This window comes from Lepidochelys kempii, chromosome 24 (assembly GCF_965140285.1).
Source record: "Lepidochelys kempii isolate rLepKem1 chromosome 24, rLepKem1.hap1, whole genome shotgun sequence".
Taxonomy (NCBI): domain Eukaryota; kingdom Metazoa; phylum Chordata; order Testudines; family Cheloniidae; genus Lepidochelys; species Lepidochelys kempii.
Window position 1 is genome coordinate 8,027,713 of NC_136403.1, and position 24,955 is coordinate 8,052,667.

At 53.6% G+C, this 24,955-nt stretch overlaps 1 protein-coding gene and 1 long non-coding RNA gene across 4 annotated transcripts in view; one reads left to right on the plus strand and one right to left on the minus strand.

Annotated features, from left to right (window-relative positions):
- Window positions 1-5,233, minus strand: part of LOC140902869 (uncharacterized) — a 20,466-nt gene extending 15,233 nt beyond the window's left edge. For both annotated transcript variants that reach the window (XR_012156133.1, XR_012156134.2), the window contains exon 1: window positions 4,974-5,233. This is a non-coding gene — a long non-coding RNA (uncharacterized LOC140902869). The remainder of the gene's footprint in view (window positions 1-4,973) is intronic.
- On the plus strand, window positions 4,654-14,866 carry LOC140902866 (acyl-coenzyme A thioesterase THEM4). Of its 2 annotated transcripts, none has more exons than XM_073323450.2 (7): window positions 4,654-4,735; window positions 5,382-5,542; window positions 8,009-8,168; window positions 9,527-9,692; window positions 9,829-9,939; window positions 10,823-10,947; window positions 11,845-14,866. In XM_073323450.2, exons 2-7 carry the CDS (start codon window positions 5,387-5,389, stop codon window positions 11,901-11,903), a joined length of 777 nt encoding a protein of 258 aa, XP_073179551.1. In that variant the 5' UTR covers window positions 4,654-4,735; window positions 5,382-5,386; the 3' UTR covers window positions 11,904-14,866. The 2 variants fall into 2 exon arrangements, with proteins under 2 accessions (XP_073179551.1, XP_073179552.1); XM_073323451.2 differs by having other exon boundaries at window positions 4,672-4,735; window positions 5,385-5,542.
- Window positions 14,867-24,955: the final 10,089 nt, after the last annotated feature.

A 24,955-nucleotide genomic window follows, 5' to 3' on the forward strand; every position in this document is an offset into this window, starting at 1 on the left:
AGGGAGGGAGGGAGGGAGGGCTCTATGGGCGCTATATGGACCCGGGGGGGGGGAGGGCTCTGTGGGCACTAGGAGCTATATGGACCCGGGGAGGGAGGGAGGGCTCTGTGGGCGCTATATGGACCCGGGGAGGGAGGGCTCTATGGGCGCTATATGGACCCGGGGGGGGAGGGCTCTGTGGCCGCTATATGGACCCGGGGAGGGAGGGAGGGAGGGCTCTATGGGAGCTATATGGACCCGGGGAGGGAGGGCTCTGTGGCCGCTAGGAGCTATATGGACCCGGGGAGGGCTCTGTGGTCGCTAGGAGCTATATGGACCCGGGGAGGGAGGGGGGAGGGCTCTATGGGCGCTATATGGACCCGGGGGGGGAGGGCTCTGTGGCCGCTATATGGACCCGGGGAGGGAGGGAGGGAGGGCTCTGTGGGCGCTATATGGACCCGGGGGGGGAGGGCTCTGTGGGCACTAGGAGCTATATGGACCCGGGGAGGGAGGGAGGGCTCTGTGGGCGCTATATGGACCCGGGGAGGGAGGGGGGAGGGCTCTGTGGGCGCTATATGGACCCGGGGGGGGAGGGCTCTGTGGCCGCTAGGAGCTATATGGACCCGGGGAGGGAGGGAGGGCTCTGTGGGTGCTATATGGACCCAGAGAGGGAGGGCTCTGTGGCCGCTAGGAGCTATATGGACCCGGGGAGGGAGGGAGGGCTCTGTGGGCGCTATATGGACCCGGGGGGGAGGGCTCTGTGGCCGCTAGGAGCTATATGGACCCGGGGAGGGAGGGAGGGAGGGCTCTATGGGCGCTATATGGACCCGGGGAGGGAGGGCTCTGTGGCCGCTAGGAGCTATATGGACCCGGGGAGGGAGGGAGGGCTCTGTGGGCGCTATATGGACCCGGGGGGGAGGGCTCTGTGGCCGCTAGGAGCTATATGGACCTGGGAGGGAGGGAGGGAGGGCTCTATGGGCGCTATATGGACCCGGGGAGGGAGGGCTCTGTGGGCGCTAGGGCGCTATATGGACCTGGGGAGAGAGGGCTCTATGGGTGCTGTATGGGATTCGGGGAGGAAGGGCTCTATGGGCGCTAAGGCGCTATATGGATCTGGGGAAGGAGGGCTCTGTGGGCGCTAGGAGCTATATGGACCAGGGGGGGAGGGAGGGCTCTGTGGGCGCTTTATGGACCGGGGGGAGGGAGGGCTCTGTGGACGCTATATGGACCTGGGGAGGGAGGGAGGGCTCTGTGGGCGCTATATGGACCTGGGGAGGGAGGGCTCTGTGGGCGCTAGGAGCTATTTGGACCTGGGGAGGGAGGGAGGGCTCTATGGGCGCTATATGGACCCGGGGAGGGAGGGCTCTGTGGGCACTAGGAGCTATATGGACCCGGGGAGGGAGGGCTCTGTGGCCGCTATATGGACCCGGGGAGGGAGGGAGGGCTCTATGGGCGCTATATGGACCCGGGGAGGGAGGGCTCTGTGGCCGCTAGGAGCTATATGGACCCGGGGAGGGAGGGAGGGCTCTGTGGGCGCTATATGGACCCGGGGAGGGAGGGCTCTATGGGCGCTATATGGACCCGGGGAGGGAGGGCTCTGTGGCCGCTAGGAGCTATATGGACCCGGGGAGGGAGGGAGGCAGGGCTCTGTGGGCGCTATATGGACCCGGGGGGAGGGCTCTGTGGCCGCTAGGAGCTATATGGACCCGGGGAGGGAGGGAGGGCTCTATGGGCGCTATATGGACCCAGGCAGGGAGGGAGGGAGGGCTCTATGGGCGCTATATGGACCCAGGGGGGGGAGGGCTCTGTGGGCACTAGGAGCTATATGGACCCGGGGAGGGAGGGAGGGCTCTGTGGGCGCTATATGGACCCGGGGAGGGAGGGGGGAGGGCTCTATGGGCGCTATATGGACCCGGGGGGGAGGGCTCTGTGGCCGCTATATGGACCCGGGGAGGGAGGGAGGGAGGGCTCTATGGGCGCTATATGGACCTGGGGAGGGAGGGCTCTGTGGCCGCTAGGAGCTATATGGACCCGGGGAGGGAGGGAGGGCTCTGTGGGCGCTATATGGACCCGGAGAGGGAGGGCTCTGTGGCCGCTAGGAGCTATATGGACCCGGGGAGGGAGGGAGGGCTCTGTGGGCGCTATATGGACCCGGGGGGAGGGCTCTGTGGCCGCTAGGAGCTATATGGACCCGGGGAGGGAGGGAGGGAGGGCTCTATGGGCGCTATATGGACCCGGGGAGGGAGGGCTCTGTGGCCGCTAGGAGCTATATGGACCCGGGGAGGGAGGGAGGGCTCTGTGGGCGCTATATGGACCCGGGGGGGGAGGGCTCTGTGGCCGCTAGGAGCTATATGGACCAGGGAGGGAGGGAGGGCTCTATGGGCGCTATATGGACCCGGGGAGGGAGGGCTCTGTGGGCGCTAGGAGCTATATGGACCCGGGGAGGGAGGGAGGGAGGGCTCTGTGGGCGCTATATGGACCCGGGGGGGGAGGGCTCTGTGGGCACTAGGAGCTATATGGACCCGGGGAGGGAGGGAGGGAGGGCTCTGTGGGCGCTATATGGACCCGGGGGGGGGAGGGCTCTGTGGGCACTAGGAGCTATATGGACCCGGGGAGGGAGGGCTCTGTGGGCGCTATATGGACCCGGGGAGGGAGGGCTCTATGGGCGCTATATGGACCCGGGGAGGGAGGGCTCTGTGGCCGCTAGGAGCTATATGGACCCGGGGAGGGAGGGAGGGCACTATGGGCGCTATATGGACCCGGGGAGGGAGGGCTCTGTGGCCGCTAGGAGCTATATGGACCCGGGGAGGGAGGGAGGGCTCTATGGGCGCTATATGGACCCAGGGAGGGAGGGAGGGAGGGCTCTATGGGCGCTATATGGACCCGGGGGGGGGAGGGCTCTGTGGGCACTAGGAGCTATATGGACCCGGGGAGGGAGGGAGGGCTCTGTGGGCGCTATATGGACCCGGGGAGGGAGGGCTCTATGGGCGCTATATGGACCCGGGGAGGGAGGGCTCTGTGGCCGCTATATGGACCCGGGGAGGGAGGGAGGGCTCTATGGGAGCTATATGGACCCGGGGAGGGAGGGCTCTGTGGCCGCTAGGAGCTATATGGACTTGGGGAGGGAGGGAGGGCTCTGTGGGCGCTATATGGACCCGGAGAGGGAGGGCTCTGTGGCCGCTAGGAGCTATATGGACCCGGGGAGGGCTCTGTGGTCGCTAGGAGCTATATGGACCCGGGGAGGGAGGGGGGAGGGCTCTATGGGCGCTATATGGACCCGGGGGGGAGGGCTCTGTGGCCGCTATATGGACCCGGGGAGGGAGGGAGGGAGGGCTCTGTGGGCGCTATATGGACCCGGGGGGGGAGGGCTCTGTGGCCGCTAGGAGCTATATGGACCCGGGGAGGGAGGGAGGGCTCTGTGGGCGCTATATGGACCCGGAGAGGGAGGGCTCTGTGGCCGCTAGGAGCTATATGGACCCGGGGAGGGAGGGAGGGCTCTGTGGGCGCTATATGGACCCGGGGGGGAGGGCTCTGTGGCCGCTAGGAGCTATATGGACCCGGGGAGGGAGGGAGGGCTCTATGGGCGCTATATGGACCCGGGGAGGGAGGGCTCTGTGGCCGCTAGGAGCTATATGGACCCGGGGAGGGAGGGAGGGCTCTGTGGGCGCTATATGGACCCGGGGGGGAGGGCTCTGTGGCCGCTAGGAGCTATATGGACCCGGGAGGGAGGGAGGGCTCTATGGGCGCTATATGGACCCGGGGAGGGAGGGCTCTGTGGGCGCTAGGGCGCTATATGGACCTGGGGAGAGAGGGCTCTATGGGTGCTGTATGGGATTCGGGGAGGAAGGGCTCTATGGGCGCTAAGGCGCTATATGGATCTGGGGAAGGAGGGCTCTGTGGGCGCTAGGAGCTATATGGACCAGGGGGGGAGGGAGGGCTCTGTGGGCGCTTTATGGACCGGGGGGGAGGGAGGGCTCTGTGGACGCTATATGGACCTGGGGAGGGAGGGAGGGCTCTGTGGACGCTATATGGACCCGGGGAGGGAGGGAGGGAGGGCTCTGTGGGCGCTATATGGACCCGGGGGGGGAGGGCTCTGTGGGCACTAGGAGCTATATGGACCCGGGGAGGGAGGGAGGGCTCTGTGGGCGCTATATGGACCCGGGGAGGGAGGGCTCTGTGGCCGCTAGGAGCTATATGGACCCGGGGAGGGAGGGGGGAGGGCTCTGGGGGCGCTATATGGACCCGGGGAGGGAGGGCTCTGTGGCCGCTAGGAGGTATATGGACCCGGGGAGGGAGGGGGGAGGGCTCTGTGGGCGCTATATGGACCCGGGGAGGGAGGGCTCTGTGGCCGCTAGGAGCTATATGGACCCGGGGAGGGAGGGGGGAGGGCTCTGGGGGCGCTATATGGACCCGGGGGGGGAGGGCTCTGTGGCCGCTTTGTGGGATCTGGGGAAGGAAGGCGGCTGCTGCTCTGCGCCCGTTCTCCCCCAGTTCCCATGGCAACAGGGAAGAAGGCGCTGGAAGGGGCGGAGCTGCGTCCTGCCGGGGCGCGTGACGTCACGCCGTTTGAACGTCCTAGCCGGCAGCCTCTCGTGAGGTGACGTTGGGTCGCTGGGGAAGCTCGCTGGCGGGAGGCGGGGACCTGAGGGGCGAGCGGAACCGACCCGAACCCGCAGCTCGCCTCAGAGGGCGGGGTCAGGGGTCAGTAGAAGAAGCCGCCGCCGCCGCCGCCGCCGCCTCCTGCACGGGGTCAAAGGTCGGTGGAAAGCCCCCCCCCCGCTGGGGTCAGAGGTCATCCTAGAGCCACCCTGGGTCAAAGATCAGTGGGGGGAGCCCGCCCTCCATCGCTGCTGGGCCAGGAGGTCACTCCAGGGTCAGAGGTCACTCCGGTGCCCTGGGGCGAAGGTCACCGTGAAGGTCGGGTGGGTGTCCCTCCGCCCCTGTCCCCCCAGTCCCTTAGGACACCCCCCAGTTGTGGGCTTCCCCTTCCTCACCGGTTGCTGCTGCAGCCTGGCCGGGGGGGGGCCTGAGCCGCAAGGCAGGCCCCCTCCAGCCCCCCTTTCAGACCAGTGGTGCCGCTCCGAGCCAGAAAGCCCCGTGCTGGCGAGTTAGAGCCTGGCTGGGACTAGTCCGGCCCGCAGCTCCTGGTGGAAGGGACGGGATTGCCCCCGAATCCCCATCCTGCCTCCACCGAGCGCCGTGGAATTACCCAAGTTGCTGCTAGCGAGCAGTTGTGAAAGCAGCTTCTGGTGGGTCAGCCCCTTCTGATGCCGCTAAAAGCCTGAGGCGAGCGAGTCCTGCTCATTGGACCCGGCTGCATCACCAGCCTGTGTTACGACAGAGATGACATTCGAGGGCTGCGTTGGCAGAGCAAGGCTCAGTGTTTGCTATCTCTGCCCCAGAAGCCATGTGGAGGAATTGTGTTAGGTTGGCAAAGGGGCTTGGTCGCAGTGCAGTCCTCCGTCCGGATCCAAAGGTGTCACGCTGCGGTGTCGTTCGAGGGTTAAGTCCAACAGCCCCATGCAGTCCAACAGCCCCATGCAGTCTGCTCTGGAACTCTGTGGTGAGTATCGCTTCCCAGTTTGAGAGATGCATGAACTGAGCAGGGGACAGGGAGCCAGAAGCCAAGAGGTTTTTAATCTCAACTCTGACCCGGACTCTGTTGGTGGCCTTGGACATATCACTTAAGCCGGTCAAAAGGGGCCACTCATCCACGATGATTCAATTTCTGGGTGCCCAACTTGAGGTCTGCTTTTCAGGGGCACTGAACATCTCCCAGTGACTCTGCAGTTGTAGGTGCTCAGGATTATGCAAATTAGGCCACAGTGTGTCAGCTTGTACTCACAGATGTTGAGGAGCCTAAAATCAGTGGCTAGTCTTAATTTCTCAACCTGTCTGCCTCCCAGTTCCCTATCATTTGAAGAGGAAGAGAAATGTCTTGGAAAAAAGCTTTCCTACCCTTTGACGAAAGGCATTATATAATCGCCAGGTAGTATTAGTGGTCGTAAATTTTGAAAACCATTGAGTTAGATGGTTCAGCTTCCTCCTGTCTAAATCATTTTGTACAGCATGGAACTGCAGTGCAGATATAGGCTTTTAAAGTGAATCTTCTCTTGCCTACCCATCTAATGGTTCAGTTGGCTGAAAACACCTCTGATGCAACAGAGAAGACAAAACGGAAAGAAATGGCTTTTAGTCATTCCCTTATTATCTTGGTGAAAGCTAAGTATGTTTGTTTAAAATGTGTTCTGTGCTAAGAAGATGAATGAGTGACCCTGTTTGCCAGGCTACTGTGAGGAAATGATAGGAATCTGCAGGCAGATGGCTAGCAATTGCAATTATCTGAAAACAATCAGAGGAAGAATTCTTGTCTGGAGTATGAAGCGTTATGAACACCATGTTATAACAAAGCTGCTTTTGCCTTTCTTAAATATAACAAATCAGTATAATCAGAATTTCATTTGCTACATTAAACCTTTTCTTGAGTATCTCATAGGTTGCTCTATGTGATGAATTATGTACCACCTTCACTTCTGTTCCTTAGAACAGTCACAGAAGACTTTATGCCAATAAAATCACATGAGGGCATTTTTAATCCAATTCCTACCTTGGAAATATTTCTATCAGATAATGTGATTAACACATTAGTACTACCTTTGTTACAGGCAGCAGTCTCCTGAATAATAACACACTATAGTATTTGGGCCAAAACTTGAGGTTTGAAGACTAAAGAGCAATAGAAAAGTTTCCACAGGCTTTGATTGTTTTTCTTCAAATGAAGAGTTAATTTTTAAAACCAAACTTTGATCTGCTAGGGTTTGTAACCTGGCAGCAGAGGTGCTAAAATTTAAAGTGATTGTAATCAAAATACGACCACTATTGATCTGAGATGCATTCAGTCAGCAAAGCATCCATAATGACTGTAAATTGGATTTGGAAACTTGTAAGTAAGTTAAGTTTAAAAAAAAAAGGGGGGCATTTCACTGTGAGTCTGTGTTTATACTGCTATATCTTGCCTCCCCATTAAAGTATCCTCTGCTTACTTGGGGACAAAAATTATATACTTATATATTAGCCATTTGCTAATTGCATCCCAGTGCAGGAGGAACTACTGCTTTTCTACCCTGGAAAGAGTGTTCAGAATATTTGGCTCGTTGTGTCTAACTAGAACTAATTTCGCTAGCTAACCGCTGGACAAGGTGGGGGTCTGAAGACTGAGTGTGGACCACACCAGTCTTCAAATATGTGAAAGACTGTTAGAGTACAATGACCAGTTGTTCTCCATGTCCCCTGAAAGTAGGATAAGATGTAATTGGCTTAATCTGTAGCAAAGGAGACTGAAGTTAGATGTTAGCAATCCCTATAGTCAGCAGGTTTTTCTAAGCATTAGAATAAGTTGCCTGGGGAGGTTTTGGAATCCCTATCATTGGAGGTTTTTAAGAACCAGTTAGACAAACTAATACTTAATCCTGTCATGAGTGCAGGGACTGGACTAGATGACCTTTCGAGGTCCCTTCCAGTCCTATGATTCTATGAAACACCTGTCAGGGATGGTTTAGGTGTACTTAGTGCTGCCTCAGTGTGAGGGAGCTGGACTAGAGGACCTGTCAAGGTCCCTTCGAACCTTAGATATCTATAATGACTTATGTGACTCTGGATTTGTGTCGGTTTATTCCGTCTTGTGACTGCTTCTGAAAACCTGTTCAGTGTTCACTAGATAAATAACAGTATCCCATTGTGTGTCATGGCATGGAAACCTTCTCACAGGAAGTAAATGAAGAATGATGTTTTTCAAAAGGGGATGCAGTCAGTGCACCTTTCAAAATGGTCCTGTTAGACCCTATGCAAAAAGGAAACCCAGCACAAAGCAGGCAGATTGCATTTACGACTGTCTGGATCTCTGCCTTGTCAAATGGCATGGATTAAAGTTTTCATGGTGCTTTGAAGGCTCAAAGTGCTAGATGAATGTTTATCAGGATTATTAGGAGATGGTCACCAGCTTCACGGTATCTCAACAATTTCTTTTCAGACCTGGCTCTCTCAGGCCAGACAGTCGAAGGATTATGCCCTCCCCAACTCCAGCTGGAGCCAGGGCATGATGGATTTGTATAACAGGTTCCTGGAGATGTGTAAAGATGGGACATGGAAAAGGATTCCTTCCTACGGCAATAGTGTTGATCATATACCAGGCAAGGCTTTCTTGTGTGTGTCTTCCTCTGCAATTCTGGATCAAGTATTCACCCTACTCCCTTTATCTTGTCTGGTATGTGTTGGGGTTGCTACTAAAGCCATGAAGAAATGCACTGGTTCACAGGCTTGAGTTTTCCTCCACCAATGCTGGTGTAAATTCAGAATAGTGCTAGCGGGTACTGTTGTAACTGAGGGGAAAATCAGACCCCCTATCTTTACCCTGAGATCCTTTTTTTGTTTTGTTACCACTAACCATCTCACATTTCTGTTGCCACCTCCTGGGTAGAGTGTAAATATCAACCCCAGCTCTGGCAAACAATGTCTGTTCACTCTCCTGTTTGTAAGTGCCTGTTCTGGATCAGACCAATGAGCCATCCTGTCTCTGACAGTGACTAATAATACACCCTCTTTCTCCTATAGCGAATAACTATGCAAAGATGGTAGTTTCATCCCAACCCCAAGCAGCTGACCGCTCAGTTTAGATCCTGAACCCTGAGGGTTGATATCTGTTATTATGCCTCTATCCAGCTAGTGTAACTCCGGAGAATAGTTTCTTTATTTCTGTCCATGACTAATCTTTTTGAATCCTGCCCCTATAATATCTTGTGTCCAGCATTTCCAGAAGTCAGTTACCAAATGTAACATCATAAAATTCCCTTCCCCTTAAATTTCCTTGTGTATTTTGGTTTGGATCTAAACATTCCCCTTCCCTCTGTGCAGTCCAAACTGCAAATGTTGTGGTTATCTGTTTCTCCTGCAACCGTCTCTGTGTTTCTTTCCACACCGCCCTTTAGGCATGGAATATGCTTCCAGTCTGCCAAACCACTGTCCCCTCCTGCAGACTCATGTCCTTGGAGGCGCCCATAGGAAATGAGTCAATAATGGTACATTAAAAATAAAAAAACCTCTTTCTTCCTTGTCTCCCTTCCTCTGAGCTTCCCATTGCATCCCGTGAACTCTGGGCCTGTCTGTGTTTTGTGGCTGGCTCAGCAGTAAGCGCATTGTCCCAGCTTGTCAAAGGGCAAATGTAAACATTTCACCTGGGTTCTAGTGCAGGAGAACTAGAAAGTGAAACTGACTAGCCGGGCTTTACAGTTCAACCCAATTAAATCTGAAAACCATCCGTAGTGGAAATGTTAGCCTTGTAACATTCTGACTCGTAATAATCCATGGGGTCATTAGCCACACGCGTAAGGTATTTAGGCCCAGATCCACAAAGGTATTCAGGCTCCTAACGTCATCCGCTGAAATTTTCGTGCATCTGGGCCTTCGTTTTTAGCCTAGTGCTGTGTCTTTAACGCCTAACAGCTCTGCACCTTGCCACTCACTTGTTGTCACTTTTCTTCCACCCAACTAGAATCGCTGAAGCTAGCGCCTGAAAAGGAGCAGAAGGAAACCCGCCTCTTCTCCAGAAACATGGATACAGAAGGACTGGGCTTCGAATATGCCATGTTCCTTAACCCATCTGAGAAAAGGATGGTGTGTCTGTTCCAGCCGGGCCCCTATCTGGAAGGGCATACGGGGTGAGGAGGTCCCGTTAATTGTCCTACCGGAGAGTGGTGATCCGCTTAACTGCAATTGACTGGGGTGGGAGAGCAGCAGCACATGGGAGATCATGTTCAACCCTTTCTTAGGTCACCTTCCCAATCTGCCTTTCAGGTTTGCCCATGGGGGCTCCACGGCAACGATCATTGACAGCACTATTGGGGGCTGCGCTATATTTGTTGCTGGCAGGGTGATGACTGCTAACCTCAGTATAAACTACAGGAAGTAAGTAAATTAAGGCTTCTGTCTAGCCTCAGGACTTACCCATAAAATTAGGGGGCCTACGACAGTGCAAAGAGACTGTAAGTGCTTCGGGGCAGGGCCCATCTCCTGGGTCAGTGTTTGGGCAGCGCCTAGCGCCGTGGGTCCACGACTAGAGGTCAGATAATGATAACGTCAATTGCGTCCTGCTCTGGAATGGTTTGACAACTTAGGTACTCTTACGTTTATAGCCCTGTTCATTCAGAAAGATCTAAGTATGCTTCCAGCTCAATCAATGTACTACTGATCGGGCACTCGGGAATCACTCGCCCCTCTACCACATCCAGACAAGCCTTCCTGAGGAACAATGGGCTTGCAGTTAAGGCACTGGATCGGGATCTGGGTTCAGACTCCCTTTAAGACCCTGGGAAGCCACTAGATCTCTCTGTGCCTCTGCTCCCCATCTGTAAAATGGGGACATCACCTTTCTACCTCACTGGGGTGTTGTGAGGATAGTCACATCCTCCTAGGAACTCCTCAGAACAAGAGCTGGTTAGCTTCTATGCTCAGTAGAGCGGTGTGCTATCTAGGATGGCTCTGCAGGCACTGAAGTGACTGCGTGGGTGAGGATGTGATGTCAGAGTAAAAGCTGATGTTAAGAACCACTGCTTAGACTGTCTATGCTCGCTGCGTGATAGAGCTTACGTGTTAAGACTGTGTTCTCAACTTTAACCCGAGCTTAATGAAATTCTCTTCTAGGAAATTTTGGATTGCTTCCCCCACCACTAAAGTGCTGCCACCTCTGGGGTGGAACACGGTGGCTGTTTAACAGCTCGTAGGTGTGCTACTCTATGGCATAGGACAGGAAGTGGAATCTCACTAACAATCAGCTGTTTTCTTCTCGCAGCCCCATTCCGCTGGGCTCGGTGGTCTTGGTGGACAGCAAAGTGGACCAAGTCGAGGGAAGGAAAGTGTTTCTGTCCTGTCAAGTCAGGAGTATCGATGGCCAAACGCTTCATGCAGAGGCAACCGGTAAGGATCATGTGGCTGGCTTTAATAGATGAAGCAGAACCTGTGGACACTTGGCCCCTGGGCAGTCAGGTAGGGGGGCCTCAGACTTTCTGTTCCAGTGGAGATAGCTTTGTGTGGGGAACAGAAACGGTATCTGGTATAACGTGTGCCTTCCCACTCTGGTACCTGGACATGACCACAATGAATAAACTCCTTGTGACGTGGAGTCCTGTTTGCTTCCCCTCCTCCCCCATCTCCAAGAACCATCTGTCTCTAGGTGACCCAGTCTAGATGCTCTGGATGGGTCATCATTGAGGGGTGAGCCAGGGCCTTGTACTCTAAAAGCACCAGCCTCAGCAGCAGCAGGCTCAAAAGTCTGTGAACCAACCACTAGAGGGCAGCAAAGACCTATCAAAGTGCAGTGCTCAGTGCAACCTGCTAGCCAGCCCTGTCTCATTGAAGTCAGAGCAGCTTCTCTGGTGCAGGGCTCCTTGCTAGCAGATCATGCTGTAGGGTTGAGGCCTTGACCTGGTCTCATCACTGCGTAAGGTGCAGGCTGGCTGAAGCAGTAAGGAAATACCCAGCACTGGCCCTTGCTGCTTGCTTTGCAGGGACCGACTGCAGCTCCAAGCCTCTGTCCCTTTCACAACCTGGGTGGAAGCTGCAGGGTCCCCCTACATGTACTGCCCTGGAGAGCTGTCAAAGGACAAACCACTTGGCAAAGCGGAGCGAGGTGGGTGTCTCCAGAAGAGCAGTTGTGCTCTTCCTGTCTGAGAACAGTCCTGTGCCATAGATTGCAGAGCACAGGGCAGACACTTCCTCTCCCTTTGAAGTCCCGGGCCCTGCACACACATGGCTCTCCGGTTGCCATGGCTGTTCTGAGCTGACGCTTCCATCCTTTCTTCCGTCCTGTTTTAGCCCTGTTTATCCAGCTGAATTCCACAAAGTCCCTGCAGCAGCAGATGAGCTCCCAGTGAGTCGTCTTGGCCTGTCGGATGACCAGGCTGCAGCCGAGCTCACTACGGCTTCTCCGGTCGCTAATTCTCTGCTCTTATCTCTTCTGTTCTGAAGAGAGAGCTCTGCCCTGGACTTCTCCTGAGTAACAGTGATATGGTACAGATTCTTCTGCATTCATCGACTTTGGGGGGGCCTCTCTTAAGGCCACCTCTGCCCATTGGGCTCCACTACAGCTGTTGTGTCGTCCCACCCTCAGCTGGCCAGTCAGTTTCTGATTAACCTCCGAACATGAAGGTCCCATTCTTTGCCTGCTGTACCGGGAACTGCTGATGGGAGTTGGTGCTGTCTATGGACTTCAGAGACAGTGAGCTTTGCATGTTATTGTGTGTTATCAGGTGTTTTATCAAAGGACAAATGTGCTAAACCCTTGGTCAGCCATTTCCTGCACTGCAAGCATGTAGATTCTCTCAGGTCCTACACATATTTCTTAATGTTATTTCCATTTTGTCAGCCAGCCCTCTTGTCTGCTGAGGAAACTTGCGTGCTATCTTGTGATCCAGCGTGCTGTCTATCCTTCACAGCATACGTGATCTACATGCCTCGGGATGGGTAATGGGTTTTGAAACCTTATGCGCCAGTTCACCAGTACAGGTCTAGTTCTACTAGACAGGGTGATCCAGACCCAAGTTGTATCTTATCCTCTTGGCTGTGACCCATTCTCCTTTAGCATGGAGAAGTGTGGGGGGGAATTTGGCTTCCATGCCTAAAAGGAGGTAACGTGGAACATAAGTCCCTGTCATTGGAACTTAGTGGACAGATCTGTTTAGTGACGTGCGAGCCAGAAGAGAAACCGGCTCCTGCTCTCGTAAGCTCTGCAGAGCCAACTCAGGAATTAAAAAGTAGATCTGAGTCCGATTATGGGATAGATCTATGGCATTGGAAGGCACTATCATGGAAGAGTCACCGCGAAGTTTTGCAGAGACATTTTTAGGGCTGATTGAAAGTTTTCAGTCAAAACCTTTTTCTTTTTCTTGGAAAATCGGGCCTTTGATCAAACAAAACGTTTGCAGAATGCCTCTGCTTTCCACAGCAGCCTTAAGTGTTTTCCATCAGAAAATGGAAGGCTGGAATGGAAATGATTTTGATGCCGAAATGCCGTTCTGTATGGGCCAGGATCCCCAGCCAGATTACGTCTTCCATAATGCAGCGCAGCCATGCAGCTGCCCTGAAGTGGGGCCTGCCTCACAAGGAGACTAGAAGCGTGAGGCATCACAGTAGCATTTCACAATCGCTCTATTTTGTTAGCAACAGATCTTAGTCAGGCCAAATCTCTTTCCTCTTTAGCAGCTTCCTTCTCCAGGGCCCCAATCCTACAATGAGCAGATCTTGGAGCACCAAGTTTGCTGCTGATGTGTGACCTTAACAATCAGTAGCCAGTGCACGGCCTTCTTTCCTTTGGGAGTGAGCTGTCATGGAGGGGTGGGAGGGAGAGGAGAACAGGATGGGGGAAGGCAAACTCCTGGATTCCCTTCTGAACTCTGCCACTGCCTCAAGTGATCATGGGCAAGTCACTTACCTTCTGTGCCTTGGTTTCCCTACCTGTAAAATAAGGGTTGATTAAACTCTTCTGTCCTGGGAGAACAGTGAGGGTTAATTTATCTCTGTCAAGCACTAGAAGTGCTAATTATTTATAGTAGATCTTTAGTTGCGTCTGGGATATCAGGCAAAGAAAACATTAATGGAGGCAGAGGAAGTAATATATACAATCTTATTTATTTTTGAAGTTAACTCACTGCAGTCTTGCTACAGTAGTGAGAGAACAGAAGGTGTTTTGCAGAAGCCTCCTGAGGAGTTTGCTTGTAGCTACCCTTAAAGCTAATCTTGAATGGGATTTGAATTTGCTCACTAAAGAGTAGCAGTGATTTTTGCCTGTGCCCGCCACTGAAAGTTTGTGTTTGTGAGACCCAGGGATTTACACTCCTTGCTATGAAGGGGAAGGCTTTCAGGACAACTTTAAATCCTGAGGGGAAAGGGTTTGTTTGTCTTTTAAACATCTCACCTTGTGGGAAATCTAACCTCAACAGTGTTGTCCTGATAGTGTTGCTTCTCCAATCCTGCAGCTGCTCCACTTCTGCAACTAGATGGAGCTAATCAGCTGTAGGAGCTTATCCCGGAACCAAGTGAAGGAGCACTTTCTGTTCTCAGTCCAGGCAGATCAAAGAACTCCCATATGTTTGGATGGGGGGCGTATGTATTTATTTTAAGTTCTGTAAATGAGCATTCACTGCCAGTAACTCACATACTCTGTGGAGTCACAATGTGAACCAACAGTGGGAGAACTGCCCACAGCTGGCACCATGGAAGTATTAGGGTAGATTGGGCTCTGGCATCTCTGCCATGGTGCTGTTTATCCCTGCTCGGTCTAGACACCAGCATGGTTTAAAACTGCCTGAACCTGAGCTGTGTCCACACTCCTCCAATTACTATACTAATGGTGGGAGAATGCTTCTAAAAATTGTCACCTTAGACACAGCCTAGTGCAGAGTCCTCCATAGGAGAAGCAGAGCATGAAAGTGACCAGGCTAGGTCCACCTTCAGAACTGCTTGAAGAACAAAAGAAAACACAGGGCAGCAACACAGCAAATCGGATCAGGTTGTGAAACTGGAATAATTGTTAGGCTCTCAGCCAGTGCCGAGAATGCTGGTAAGGAAATCTCTCAACAACTGATTGAGGCTCAAACAGAAGGACTCAATCGGGCTGTGACATGAATTGATTTATTGTTCTTCACCCAGTGCGCAGGGTTTAAAAACTTGAAATTTGCTCTCTCAAATATCCCGGTGCCTGGGTGGGGAGTTCATCTTGGTTTTGAGTTGGATTGTTATCTTGTTTGTCACTGTTTGGAGCATCTCCATTTGAAGGGATGGTTTCTGCAATCTAAAAGGGGCATGACCAATAAAGAATAAAGATGTTTATTTTAGAACAGATATGTGCTGGTCCTTTTTATTTTTCTTTCCCCTCTTGCATGGAACTGTGGCCTGGTGAACCTTCTGAACAGCATTGCTTTCGGGTTGTGCTGTTCTGCAGTAAGCTGCCTGGAGAGGGGTGGGTTTGTTTTTAATAATAATTAGGGGTTTCCTGGTCTCTGTTGCTCTCTGTTGTTATTGCAGAAGCACCTAGAGGCACCAGTCAGGTGCTGTGCAGACACACAACATGAAGATGGTCCCCGCCCTAATGAATGGGCGTAAAGTATAAGACGAGAAAGCAGTAGCTACCTGGCTTTCTTATGTGTACTGCCAGCAGTGCCCTCCCTCCTGCCAAACGCTCCGGGATGTCTTCTCTAGGTAATACATCACAACCCTAGGACTCATCCTAGGGTAGAGGTGGGCAAACTACGGCCTGCGGGCCGTATGCGGCCCGCGGGGCTGTCCTGCCTGGCCCCTGAGCTCCTGGCCGGGGAGGCTCGCCCCTGGCCCCTCCCCTGCAGCCACGCCACCACATGGGCAGTGCTCTGGGCGGCAGGGCTGCGAGCTCCTGCAGGGCAGCATGGCGGTGGGGCTGGCTCCGGCCAGGCAGTGTGGCTGCCAGTCTTGCTGCTCTGAGCAGCATGGTAAGGGGGCTGTGGGCGGATGGGGGGGGGGGGTGTTCAAAAGGCGTGGGAGTCCCAGGGGGCCTGTCAGAGGGTGGGGAGTTTGGATAGGGGTCAGGGAGCGGGGGGGTGGGGTGGGGTCCTGGGCGGGTGGTTAGGGTCAGGGGGTCTCAGGAGGGAGCAGTCAGGGGACAAGGGTTGGGGAGGGTTGGATGGGTCGGGGAGTCTGAGGGGGAGCAATCGGGGGAGGGAAGTGGGAGGGGGTCGGATAGGGGGCGAGGCCAGGCTGTTTGGGGAGGCACAGCCTTCCCCACCTGGCCCTCCATACAGTTTTGCAACCCCAATGTGGCCCTCTGGCCAAAAAGCTTGCCCACCCCTGGATTGCCAGGCTGTAGTGGACCCAATGTCCAGCTAGCCCAGTATTCTATTTCTGACAGTGGCCAGCATGACATCTGAAGACAGCATCCGAACCCCCCAGTAGCAGATGTGGGATAATCTGCCTCCCCCGTCGGCTCTCATTCTGATCCCTAACAAATAGATTCATGAATCCTGAAGCACAAGGCTTAACCTCCCTCCTAAAGTGGTTGATCCTGTGAACTATACTAGCTCTGGCCAGTCCTGTTAGCCATGTCGGTGGCCAGTCCCTCTTAGAATCTACGCGATTCAAAGTGTGATCATCTCTGGCCTATGCTATGCAGACTAGACCTGGCCTGACTGACACACAGGGCTGTCTGTGCTGTACCGGGTGCCCCCTCACTGCCAGTAACTGGAGGCACTTAACACAGTTGTAAAAGCTGGAGTAAGCGCATCCCCACCTTTGTTCTTCTTTCTCAGAGGCTGATCCTGAGGGGAAAAAACAAACATTTGTAGCCTTGATCAAACATGGGGGAGGGTCCGGTCTGCACCAGCCTTTCCACCAGCGTTGAATTACTTTGTGTTAATTGGGTCTCTCTTAACTCAAGGTACGAAGGAAGTATAGTGACGATAAGTCCATGCCCAATTGTTTCCCCGCACACAGCACGACGAGGAAGGTAGTGCTGCCTAGGGGATAGAGCACCCAAGTATGACAAAAAGTGCTGGGGATTATTATTACTACATCATTATTACATGCAATAAAGGCCTTGTCTACGCTTAAAAGTTTTGCCGCATCAGCTGTGCTGGTAGAATTAAAGCAGCAGCCCTGCCTTGTGTGGACACTAGGACATCTGTCTAAGTGCCTATGCTGCTGGAGTGTGATCCGACTTGGGGACGGGAGGTAAGCCAGGCTGCTCTCAAGTGCCCTATAATGGTATTACTGTGTCCACACTGAGGCTTTTATCAGTATAGCTACAGTGGTACAATAGCAGAGCCCATCCCAATGTAATGTAGAACAGGCTTAAGCCTTTTGTATAAGCCTGCGTCCACACTAGGAAAAAGGATACTCCCTTTCCCACGTGTTAACATGCTAAACCCTAGCGAAGACAAGGCTGCTTGTAGTTTTCACCTGTGTTAGCAGATCCTGGTAAACAACCGGGGAGCGTAGGGTTTATTCTCGACCGGTTAATGCGTGGCAGAACGCCAGCCACCCGGGCGTTGCTAGGATTTTGGGGAGAATGAGGAAATATCTGTATTATTTGCTATGAACACGGTGTACAGCTCTGTGTGCGGTAGGGTGGGGTAGGACAGATTACTTGCTATGGCCTTAGATCAAAAGCAGCTGGTAGGGGAGCCAAGCAGGAAAGATTAAACAATGGCCCCAAGACGGGACCATCCCTATGGACTCTGGAACACAATAGCCAGGATTAGAGCCATGAAGAGGTGACTCCAGCTGATGTGGCTGCACCTCCAGAAGTCCCAGCGACACACCCAGGGGAGCGTGGCACCATTGAGAACGTAGTAACCTAGGCAGGGCTTTGCCGTGTGGCTGTTCCCGCCCAGGCTAGGCCAAGCCAGGTACCAATCGCTGGCGATAACCCCGCAGTGAAGACGTACCGTTGTCGATGTCAGCAGCATTCTTGGTGCTGTGCAATACACCCAACTAAAGACACTTCTGGCACCAGAGCCAGAGAACGGAGGGTGCAATGGGGAAGCAGGAGGGAGGAAAACAGGACGCTGGGAGGATTTTATTTTAATATATTAAGCCGCAACAGCGTGTTTTTTAGGCCAGAGCTGAAGTGGGAGAGGGTGGTGGCTGGTAAACAGGGGTTGGATGGCGCTCAGCATGGAAAAGATGTTCTCTCCTTGTCAGGCGCTTTCTGGTACTGCTCCATGGTCTCCCAGGGGAGCAGTGGACTTGTTTTGACCAAACTGGGGAAAGGAAGTTGGAAAGCAGGGATTGGGTTTGCCTTTAAACCTCTGGGGCTTGAGGCAAGGGGCTGCTGGGAACAGCGGATCCCTTTCTGGAGCAGGCCAGCGGATGGGAAGCTGGATGGGCGTGACGATGATCGCGTCGGAAGCCGGAGGTTGGGAGTTAGAGGCTATTGGCTGTAGGTGGCGGGTTCAAAGCCGGCTCGGGTGCATATGGACTCTCATTAAACTCCCTTCTACTATGCTGCCTATTTAAAAAAACCCTCACCAGTGGCTAGGCAGCTGCCGTGCTGTGAGTGCGGCTTTCTATGCAGGCTAATATTGTCTCATTGTCTAATTTCCAAGAGTAGTGGGGCACCTCTGAACATGGGTCAGGCTTCCCCATCTGCTGGACTTTATTCACCTGCTGTCCTACACATCGAGTGTAAGCCTTTTGGCGCAGGGGCTGGCTCTGTTCTGGGCTTGTGCGGCACCTAGCAACGGGCCACTCTGGTCTACCACTGAGGGGAACCACACATTTAGAGAGCAGTGCCTGGTGGGTTTTCAAAGAGTGCCTAACTCCCATGGAAAACAGCCCAAAGGTTTTGTACACAGATGACCTGTTTCACCAGGGCATCTTTCCTGTGTACCTGGCAGCAGCTTAAATGCTTGGGCCAATGTTCAGGGCATGTGAAGCCAAAGCTGAGGAGGTTCGCGCTTATCCTGGGAGTGTTTTGGATGAGGACAGAGGTTCGGTGCTTTGGGAAATCCCATTAGGTGCTTCTCTGCATCTTTAGGCACATAAATACCTTTGTAACCTGGCCTTGGGGCGCAGCTGTGATACAAATAATAGCAACTGAAGATTAGAAGCATAGCAATATCCGGCTGGAAGGGACCTCGGGAGGCCAGCTAGTCAAACTCCCTGCACTGAGCCAGGGCCAAGTAAACCTAGAGCATCCCTGACGGGCGTTTGTCCAACCTGTTCTTAAAAACCTCCAGTGACAGGGATCCACAACTTCCCTTGGATGCCTGTTCCAGAGCTGAACTACCCTGAGAGTTAGAAACGTTTTCATAATCTCAGTCTAACCTAAATTTCCCTGGCTGCAAAGTAAGCCCGTTGCTTCTTGTCCTACCTCCAGTGGACCTGGAGAACAACGGATGGTTCTCCTCTTCACATATTTGAAGACTGTTATCAGGTCCCCCGCATCTGTCTTCTTTTCTCGACACTAAACCTGCCCGTTTTTTTTTTATAACCTTCCCTCACAAGTCAGGGTTTCTAAACCTTTGATCATTTTTGTTTCTCTCTTCTGGACTCTCTCCAGTTTGCCCACATCCTTCCGAAAGGGTGGCACCCAGACCTGGACACAGGTCTCCTGTTGAGACCTCACCAGTGCTGAGTAGACTGGGGAAATGACCGCCCATGTCTTACGTGCGACACTCCTGTTGATACACCCCAGGATGATATTAGTCTTTTTTACACCTGCATCACACTGTTGACTCGTTGTCTACCCCGACTGTGGGCAGCTGTTCAGAGGTGAAATGAGCCTGTTCTCTTAAGCTGGAGCTCATCAGATGGGCGTCACCCTCCCAAAACTTCCCCCAGTGACCGATCCCTTTGTTGGTTGCTGCAGCAGAGATGCCTTGGACTGAATGAGTTAACCCCCCCGCCCACTCAGTGTGCCGCAGCAGGGGCTCGATTTGGGGAGCACGGGGTCAGCTTGCCCTGCTCCCGCTTGCAGATGAACAGGGCGAGCTTGAATGCTCTCACTCCAGCACTTCACTATGGGAAATCGGTGTTGCTCTGTTGAGATCAGCGGCGCTGTGCCGTCTACTTCCCTGGTGCATTTGCCATGGAGTTACCCGACTAGTGCACAGTCTTAACGAGGCAAGCCCTCCTTGCTGAGAGGCCTGTGCTGAATGATCGCTGGAGCGTTCGGCCCAGCAGGTGCTGCGGAGATTCCTTGAAGACATTCGTTTGGGTCTCAGTTCTCAAACTGAGCTCAGCGCCCTCCCCTCCCCCCGTCTTCCTTGTTGCGTGTGCTGTTTGGCTTGTGCGCCTTTCCTGTTACACGTAGAGCAAACACATCCCTCGGAGAAGGGATTAAGGGCTGCGTTAACAACAAAACCAGCTGCTGCTGCTCAGAACAGTGCAGCTTAGAGAAGAACTTCTGGGGCTGGGAGTTTCCAAGGGATATTAGCACTCCAATTCCCGCTGATCTGGGCCCTTGTTTGCCCCGGGCACTGTCTGCGCAATAGGAGAAGGGGAGTTCAGTGGGGCAGCATTTCCAGGGTTTATTTAACCAGACCTCCTCCGTTCCCTGCTGCCAGCCTGTTCCCAACACACACAGCGTCAGCGACGTTGGGAAGAATTTGACCTGTATCAGTGAGGTGGTGACTTAAAAATGGCCCGAAGCCACAGTCTAGGCCAGGGGTCTCAAACTCAATTTCCCTTAGGGCCAGGGCCAGTCCTCAAATCCTCCCAGCGGGCCAGTAAGGTCGCTGAAGATGGTGTTCAGACAAGAAAATGGTTATATTGTATTTTTTTATTTTGAATTTCTTAGCACTAATAAAACTGTCATACAACTGGATACAATTCTTCCCCTGCCAGAGAGGTTTCTAGCGTTTGCCAGACACCCGGCAACGCTTCCGTTCTGTCAGTTTGTTGATGTTTGGCCTCAGAGATGGAGCAGTTGAAACCTGCAAGATTGCAGCAAGGTGGGCATCAGATAGTTGTGTTCGGGATTTTGATGCTGCTGCCATGGCTGACTCTGCCTGGCGACTAGTGATGGTATCGCTGTCCCTCTCCCCCAGCCAATGGGAGCTGTGGGGGGGGGGCGGTGCCTGCAGCAGACAGAGCCAGCAGGTGTCTGCCTACGTCTCTCCTCCACGGACTGCAGTGGGGAGGTTCTCGGGCCGCAGATGGCCTGCGGGCTGGGACTTTGACACCCTGATTTAGGCGTTCCTCCTCCTAAAGGTCATGATTTTCTGAGCCCCTGCCCGCCACATGGTGCTGCAATCCTTGCTTCAGGACTGAAAGGGGACACAGGGATGGCTCATTTAGCCTCGTTCATTGACAAGGTTGAAGTCTCGGACAAAAGGCCGCTTGTCTGGCCTCATCTTAACCTCCCTCCTGTTTCAAAAGCATCTTTCCGCCCAGCCGGGGCCGGGGTCCTGCCTCCTGAATGGGAGGCATGAAACTGAGTCACCGCACAGCGGCACGGGAGGGTAGAGCCTAGCAGTAACTTTGCTCGAAACTCATGCGGTCAAAGGAGTAAGTGTGTGCCGATCTGGCTCAGGCTAGGCCAGATGGGAGCCTACGCTGGTATGTCCAGCTACTGTGCCTATGGTACCCGGCTGATCTCTAGAGCCGGTCCTCCCTTGGCCAGGGAGTTTAGGGGTCTCCTAATATATCAGGCTCTTCAGGCAATCTCCTCTCCCTGCCATAGGCCGAGATCCAGACTACCTGCCTGGGTGGGTGTTGAAAGGGCCACTGTTAGGGCAGTGAAGCCAGGTCAAAGCACATCGTTCCTATGAAGTTCAGCGGCTGCAAAGAGACGCCTATGACGTTCCCTGCTGCCATTAAAGACTCAGAGGATGTCACCTCCAGGTGAGCCCGTGAGCTGGTTGGCAGCCAGAAAGCAGATGCCAATCGCTTGGCAAAGAGAGCAGAGAAGCCAAGCCCAATCTTTCCTTCCCGCAATGGCATCACACCGGCGACTGACCTGGTCGTGTCCCCCGAGCGCTTGGTGTGTTGGGTTTCACTTGCTGCGTTCATCGGCAGGAACACATTAGCGTGTCCCAGTTGGCATTGTGTCCGAATATCATCCCGAACAGACCCCCATTGTACGGAGCCGGTACGATGCTGCTTGACGCTGCTTCCTTCTCTCACAGTGGACAGAAGTGCCCACGCAATATCTGCGCTGAGCAGCTCCTCAGCTTGACTTCGGTGCCCACCAAGCCCCAGGGCCTGTGTGTATCTATGGAAATGACACAGACATCAGCCTACAGAGCACCTTAAAGCACAGAACGTGCCTCTTCCATCCCAGCTCTGCCAAGGACCTTGGCTGCTACCAGGAAAACTCCAGGGCCTGCTGGAAGAAGACTTTTTCCTCTGGTCTGCATTGGTAGGACGTAGCCTAAGAATGGCCCCACTGGATCAGACCAATGCTCCATCTAGCCCAGTACCCTGTCTTCCGACAGTGGCCAGTGCCAGGTGCCCCAGAGGGAATGAACAGAACAGGAAATCATCAAGTGATCCATCCCCTGTCGCCCATTCCCAGCTTCTGGCAAACAGAGGCAAGGGACACCATCCCTACCCATCCTGGCTAATATCCATTGAAGGACCTCTCCTCCATGAATTTATCTAGTTCTTTTTTGAACCCTGTTATGGTCTTGGCCTTCACAACATCCTCTGGCAAGGAGTTCCACAGATTGACTGTGTGTTGTGTGAAGAAATACTTCCTTTTGTTCATTTTAAACCTGCTGCCTATTAATTTCATTTGGTGACCCCCTTGTTCTTGTGTTCTGAGAAGGAGTAAATAACACTTCCTTATTTACTTTCTCCACACCAGTCATGATTTTATAGACCTCTATCATATCCCCCATCTTTTCCAAGCTGAAAAGTCCCAGTCTTATTAATCTCTCCTCATATGAAAGCTGTTCCACACCCCTAATAATTTTTGTTGGCCTTTTCTGAACCTTTCTAGATCTTTTTTGTGATGGGATGACCACATCTGCACGCTGTATTCAAGATGTGGGCATACCATGGATTTATAGAGAGGCAATATGATATTTTCTGTCTTCTTATCTCTCCCTTTCTGAATTATGCCCAACATTCACCGTCTCAGTGATGTCTGATTTAGTTGGATGATTTAGTTGGGGATTGGTCCTGCTTTGAGCAGGGAGTTGGACTATATGACCTGCTGAAGTCCCTTCCAAACTTGATATTCCATTCTATGATTCTGCAAAACACTGGGGGCTCGGAGGGGAGGGAAATGAGAGATGAACTATTTTGTTTCTATTTCTGTGGATGTTCTTATACCGCACTCATCACCGCAGTATCTGAGCGAGCAGCATGACTAATATCTGTCTCGTGTGGCTTGGTTGCTCATCCTGTCCCCCAGGGAAGATGTGTGTGCAGTGGAGTGTCTGGTTTTGGTAGCACACAGGTGGCTCTGTGGTAGAGAAGGCAGGTCAGAGAAATGTCCCTTGCCCTTGATGGGCCTTAGTTCCTGAGGGAGTCGTTCCACAATCTGGGATTGGCCACCGGAGAAAGTTCTGCTCCTGCTCAGACGAGTACACCATCTGTACGGCACCCCGTGTGTCAGGGGAGCGAAGTTATCGCCCACAGTCTTCATCCTGCGGAGTCAGGCTCTTTCAGCCTCCCCAGGCCCAGGTCATGGAGTGCCTTGAAGAGGAGGAGCGAGACCTTGACTGGGATTTGCTAGTCAGTGGGGAGCCGGCGCCGCAAGCGGAGGATGGGTGCGATGAGCTTGCGACAGCCTGTGTTGCTGAGGAGATGCTCAATGCTCCGGGGTGCTGAAGTCTTCGTTCCCAGGTCTGCCCGATGCTGCAGCAGAGCTGAGGGGTGACCAAAGCAGGACTAAGTGAGGCCAGGTCATCATCCATCAGGGTGGGATGGTGTCTCCTAGTGGAGCAGAAATGGCAGAAAGTGTCACTTGCATGATCCAGCCTCATTCCCCTCCCATAATCACTCCCTTCCACCCCAGGCCAAAATTTTGACAAGGAGGCTTTCGGGGAGGCCTCCATTTCTGGGTCCAGATTCTCAGTGAGCATCTGCAAAGCAAGTTAGAGTCAGAGTCTAAAATCAGCAGGGACCCCCCACAACACTGCATCTGACCTGGGCATCACAGGCCACCAAACCCCACCCACGTCACCCTCGTATGGAGCCCAGCCACCTGGATTAGATGCAAGTCTCACAGCCCTTCAGAGACTAAGCTCATGTGGGCCACAGGAGGCAGAGCCTGAGGTCCCTGCCATGGCAGGGGGTGATGAGGTGAGATGTGCCCTGTGACCCGTGCCACATGCTGGCAGGGAAGGCGAACTTCCTCCCCCTGCACCCAGTCCTTGCCAGTCAGACCCCGGGGAAGATTCTGAAAGTGACAATCCATATGAGACGCTTAACGTGTTCATCGAAGGCCAGCCCGGATCATCATGATCAGCTGCTCTCACCTCCTGCCTGGCCGAGGCCCAAGATTCCTGCTCCAAATCTAGGACATCTGGTTGAGCCAGAAGCCGATCTTTCAGAAGCCATCCCGTCTTGCTCTACTGGCTCCCAAAGATGGTGAATCCTCCCTGTCTATCAGTTAGTGCCCCTCCCTCTGTCAATGCTGGACTGCCTGAAAATCTCCTTTCTTTGTCACCCATTTGCAACACTGAGCCAACTTCAGGCACTCTAAGCAGGTCTGTCTATGGTTTTTATACAGCCCCGATCACCCTCCTCTTGAAGCACCTCCCGGTCTTTAATGTAGTTATTTTCATAGCCTCCGCTGTAAAGCAGGGCAGTGCTCTTAGCTTCATGGGACACATGGGGAAACTGAGGCACGGTGCAACTCTGGGATTTGCCTTGTGTCATGCTGGGAGTCTGTGGCAGAGCGGGGAATTGAGCCCAGGTTTCCCACAAGGCAGATGAGCACCCTAAGCCCTGTTAGCCTTCCCATACCCAGCTAGCTCAGCCAAGAATCTCAGGGAAGGTGCTGCTGTGATCTACCAAGAGGCACAAAGGTTCTGTGCATGTCCCAAACGCAGCGGCGAAATCCAGCCACAAAAGCCTCTTTGTCCTGTGTTATTGGATGTGACCCAGTGCAACCTTGGGCAGCGCGAGGGGAACAAAGCCCTAAGAAGAAGTGGCATCAAATTAGTCAAAGTCTGTCAAGCGTTCGATAAGGGGAGGCAGGAAAGATGCAAACATAGGGTATCCTGGCGCTGCAGGGGCTAGTGAGATGGGCCTGGACCAGGAAAGGGCTAGCATGGGCACTGGAAGGGCAAACTGTCCCCACGCTGATCAGCGGGGACAGCTCTTAGGAGAGGTCAGTCTTCACGGCCCATTCGGCTGCCAACGGACAAAATCGCAACAGAGGTTTTCCAACGTGGCCGCCTGCCCATGGCGTGGGGGCTGAGACCCGGCAACTTCTTTCCCTGAGCAGCCACCGGCCAGCAGGGCCTTCCCATCGCTGCCAGCCGGGGCCGGATTCAAATCC

What these genes read in the sequence shown, in the direction of transcription:
- LOC140902866 (XM_073323450.2), top strand. Translation starts at nt 5,387, where the DNA reads ATGTGGAGGAATTGTGTTAGGTTGGCAAAGGGGCTTGGTCGCAGTGCA. An exon ending in GTCTGCTCTGGAACTCTGTG is followed by an intron (nt 5,543 to 8,008) that starts GTGAGTATCGCT and finishes ATTTCTTTTCAG; the next exon opens with ACCTGGCTCTCTCAGGCCAG. An exon ending in GCTTCATGCAGAGGCAACCG is followed by an intron (nt 10,948 to 11,844) that starts GTAAGGATCATG and finishes GTCCTGTTTTAG; the next exon opens with CCCTGTTTATCCAGCTGAAT.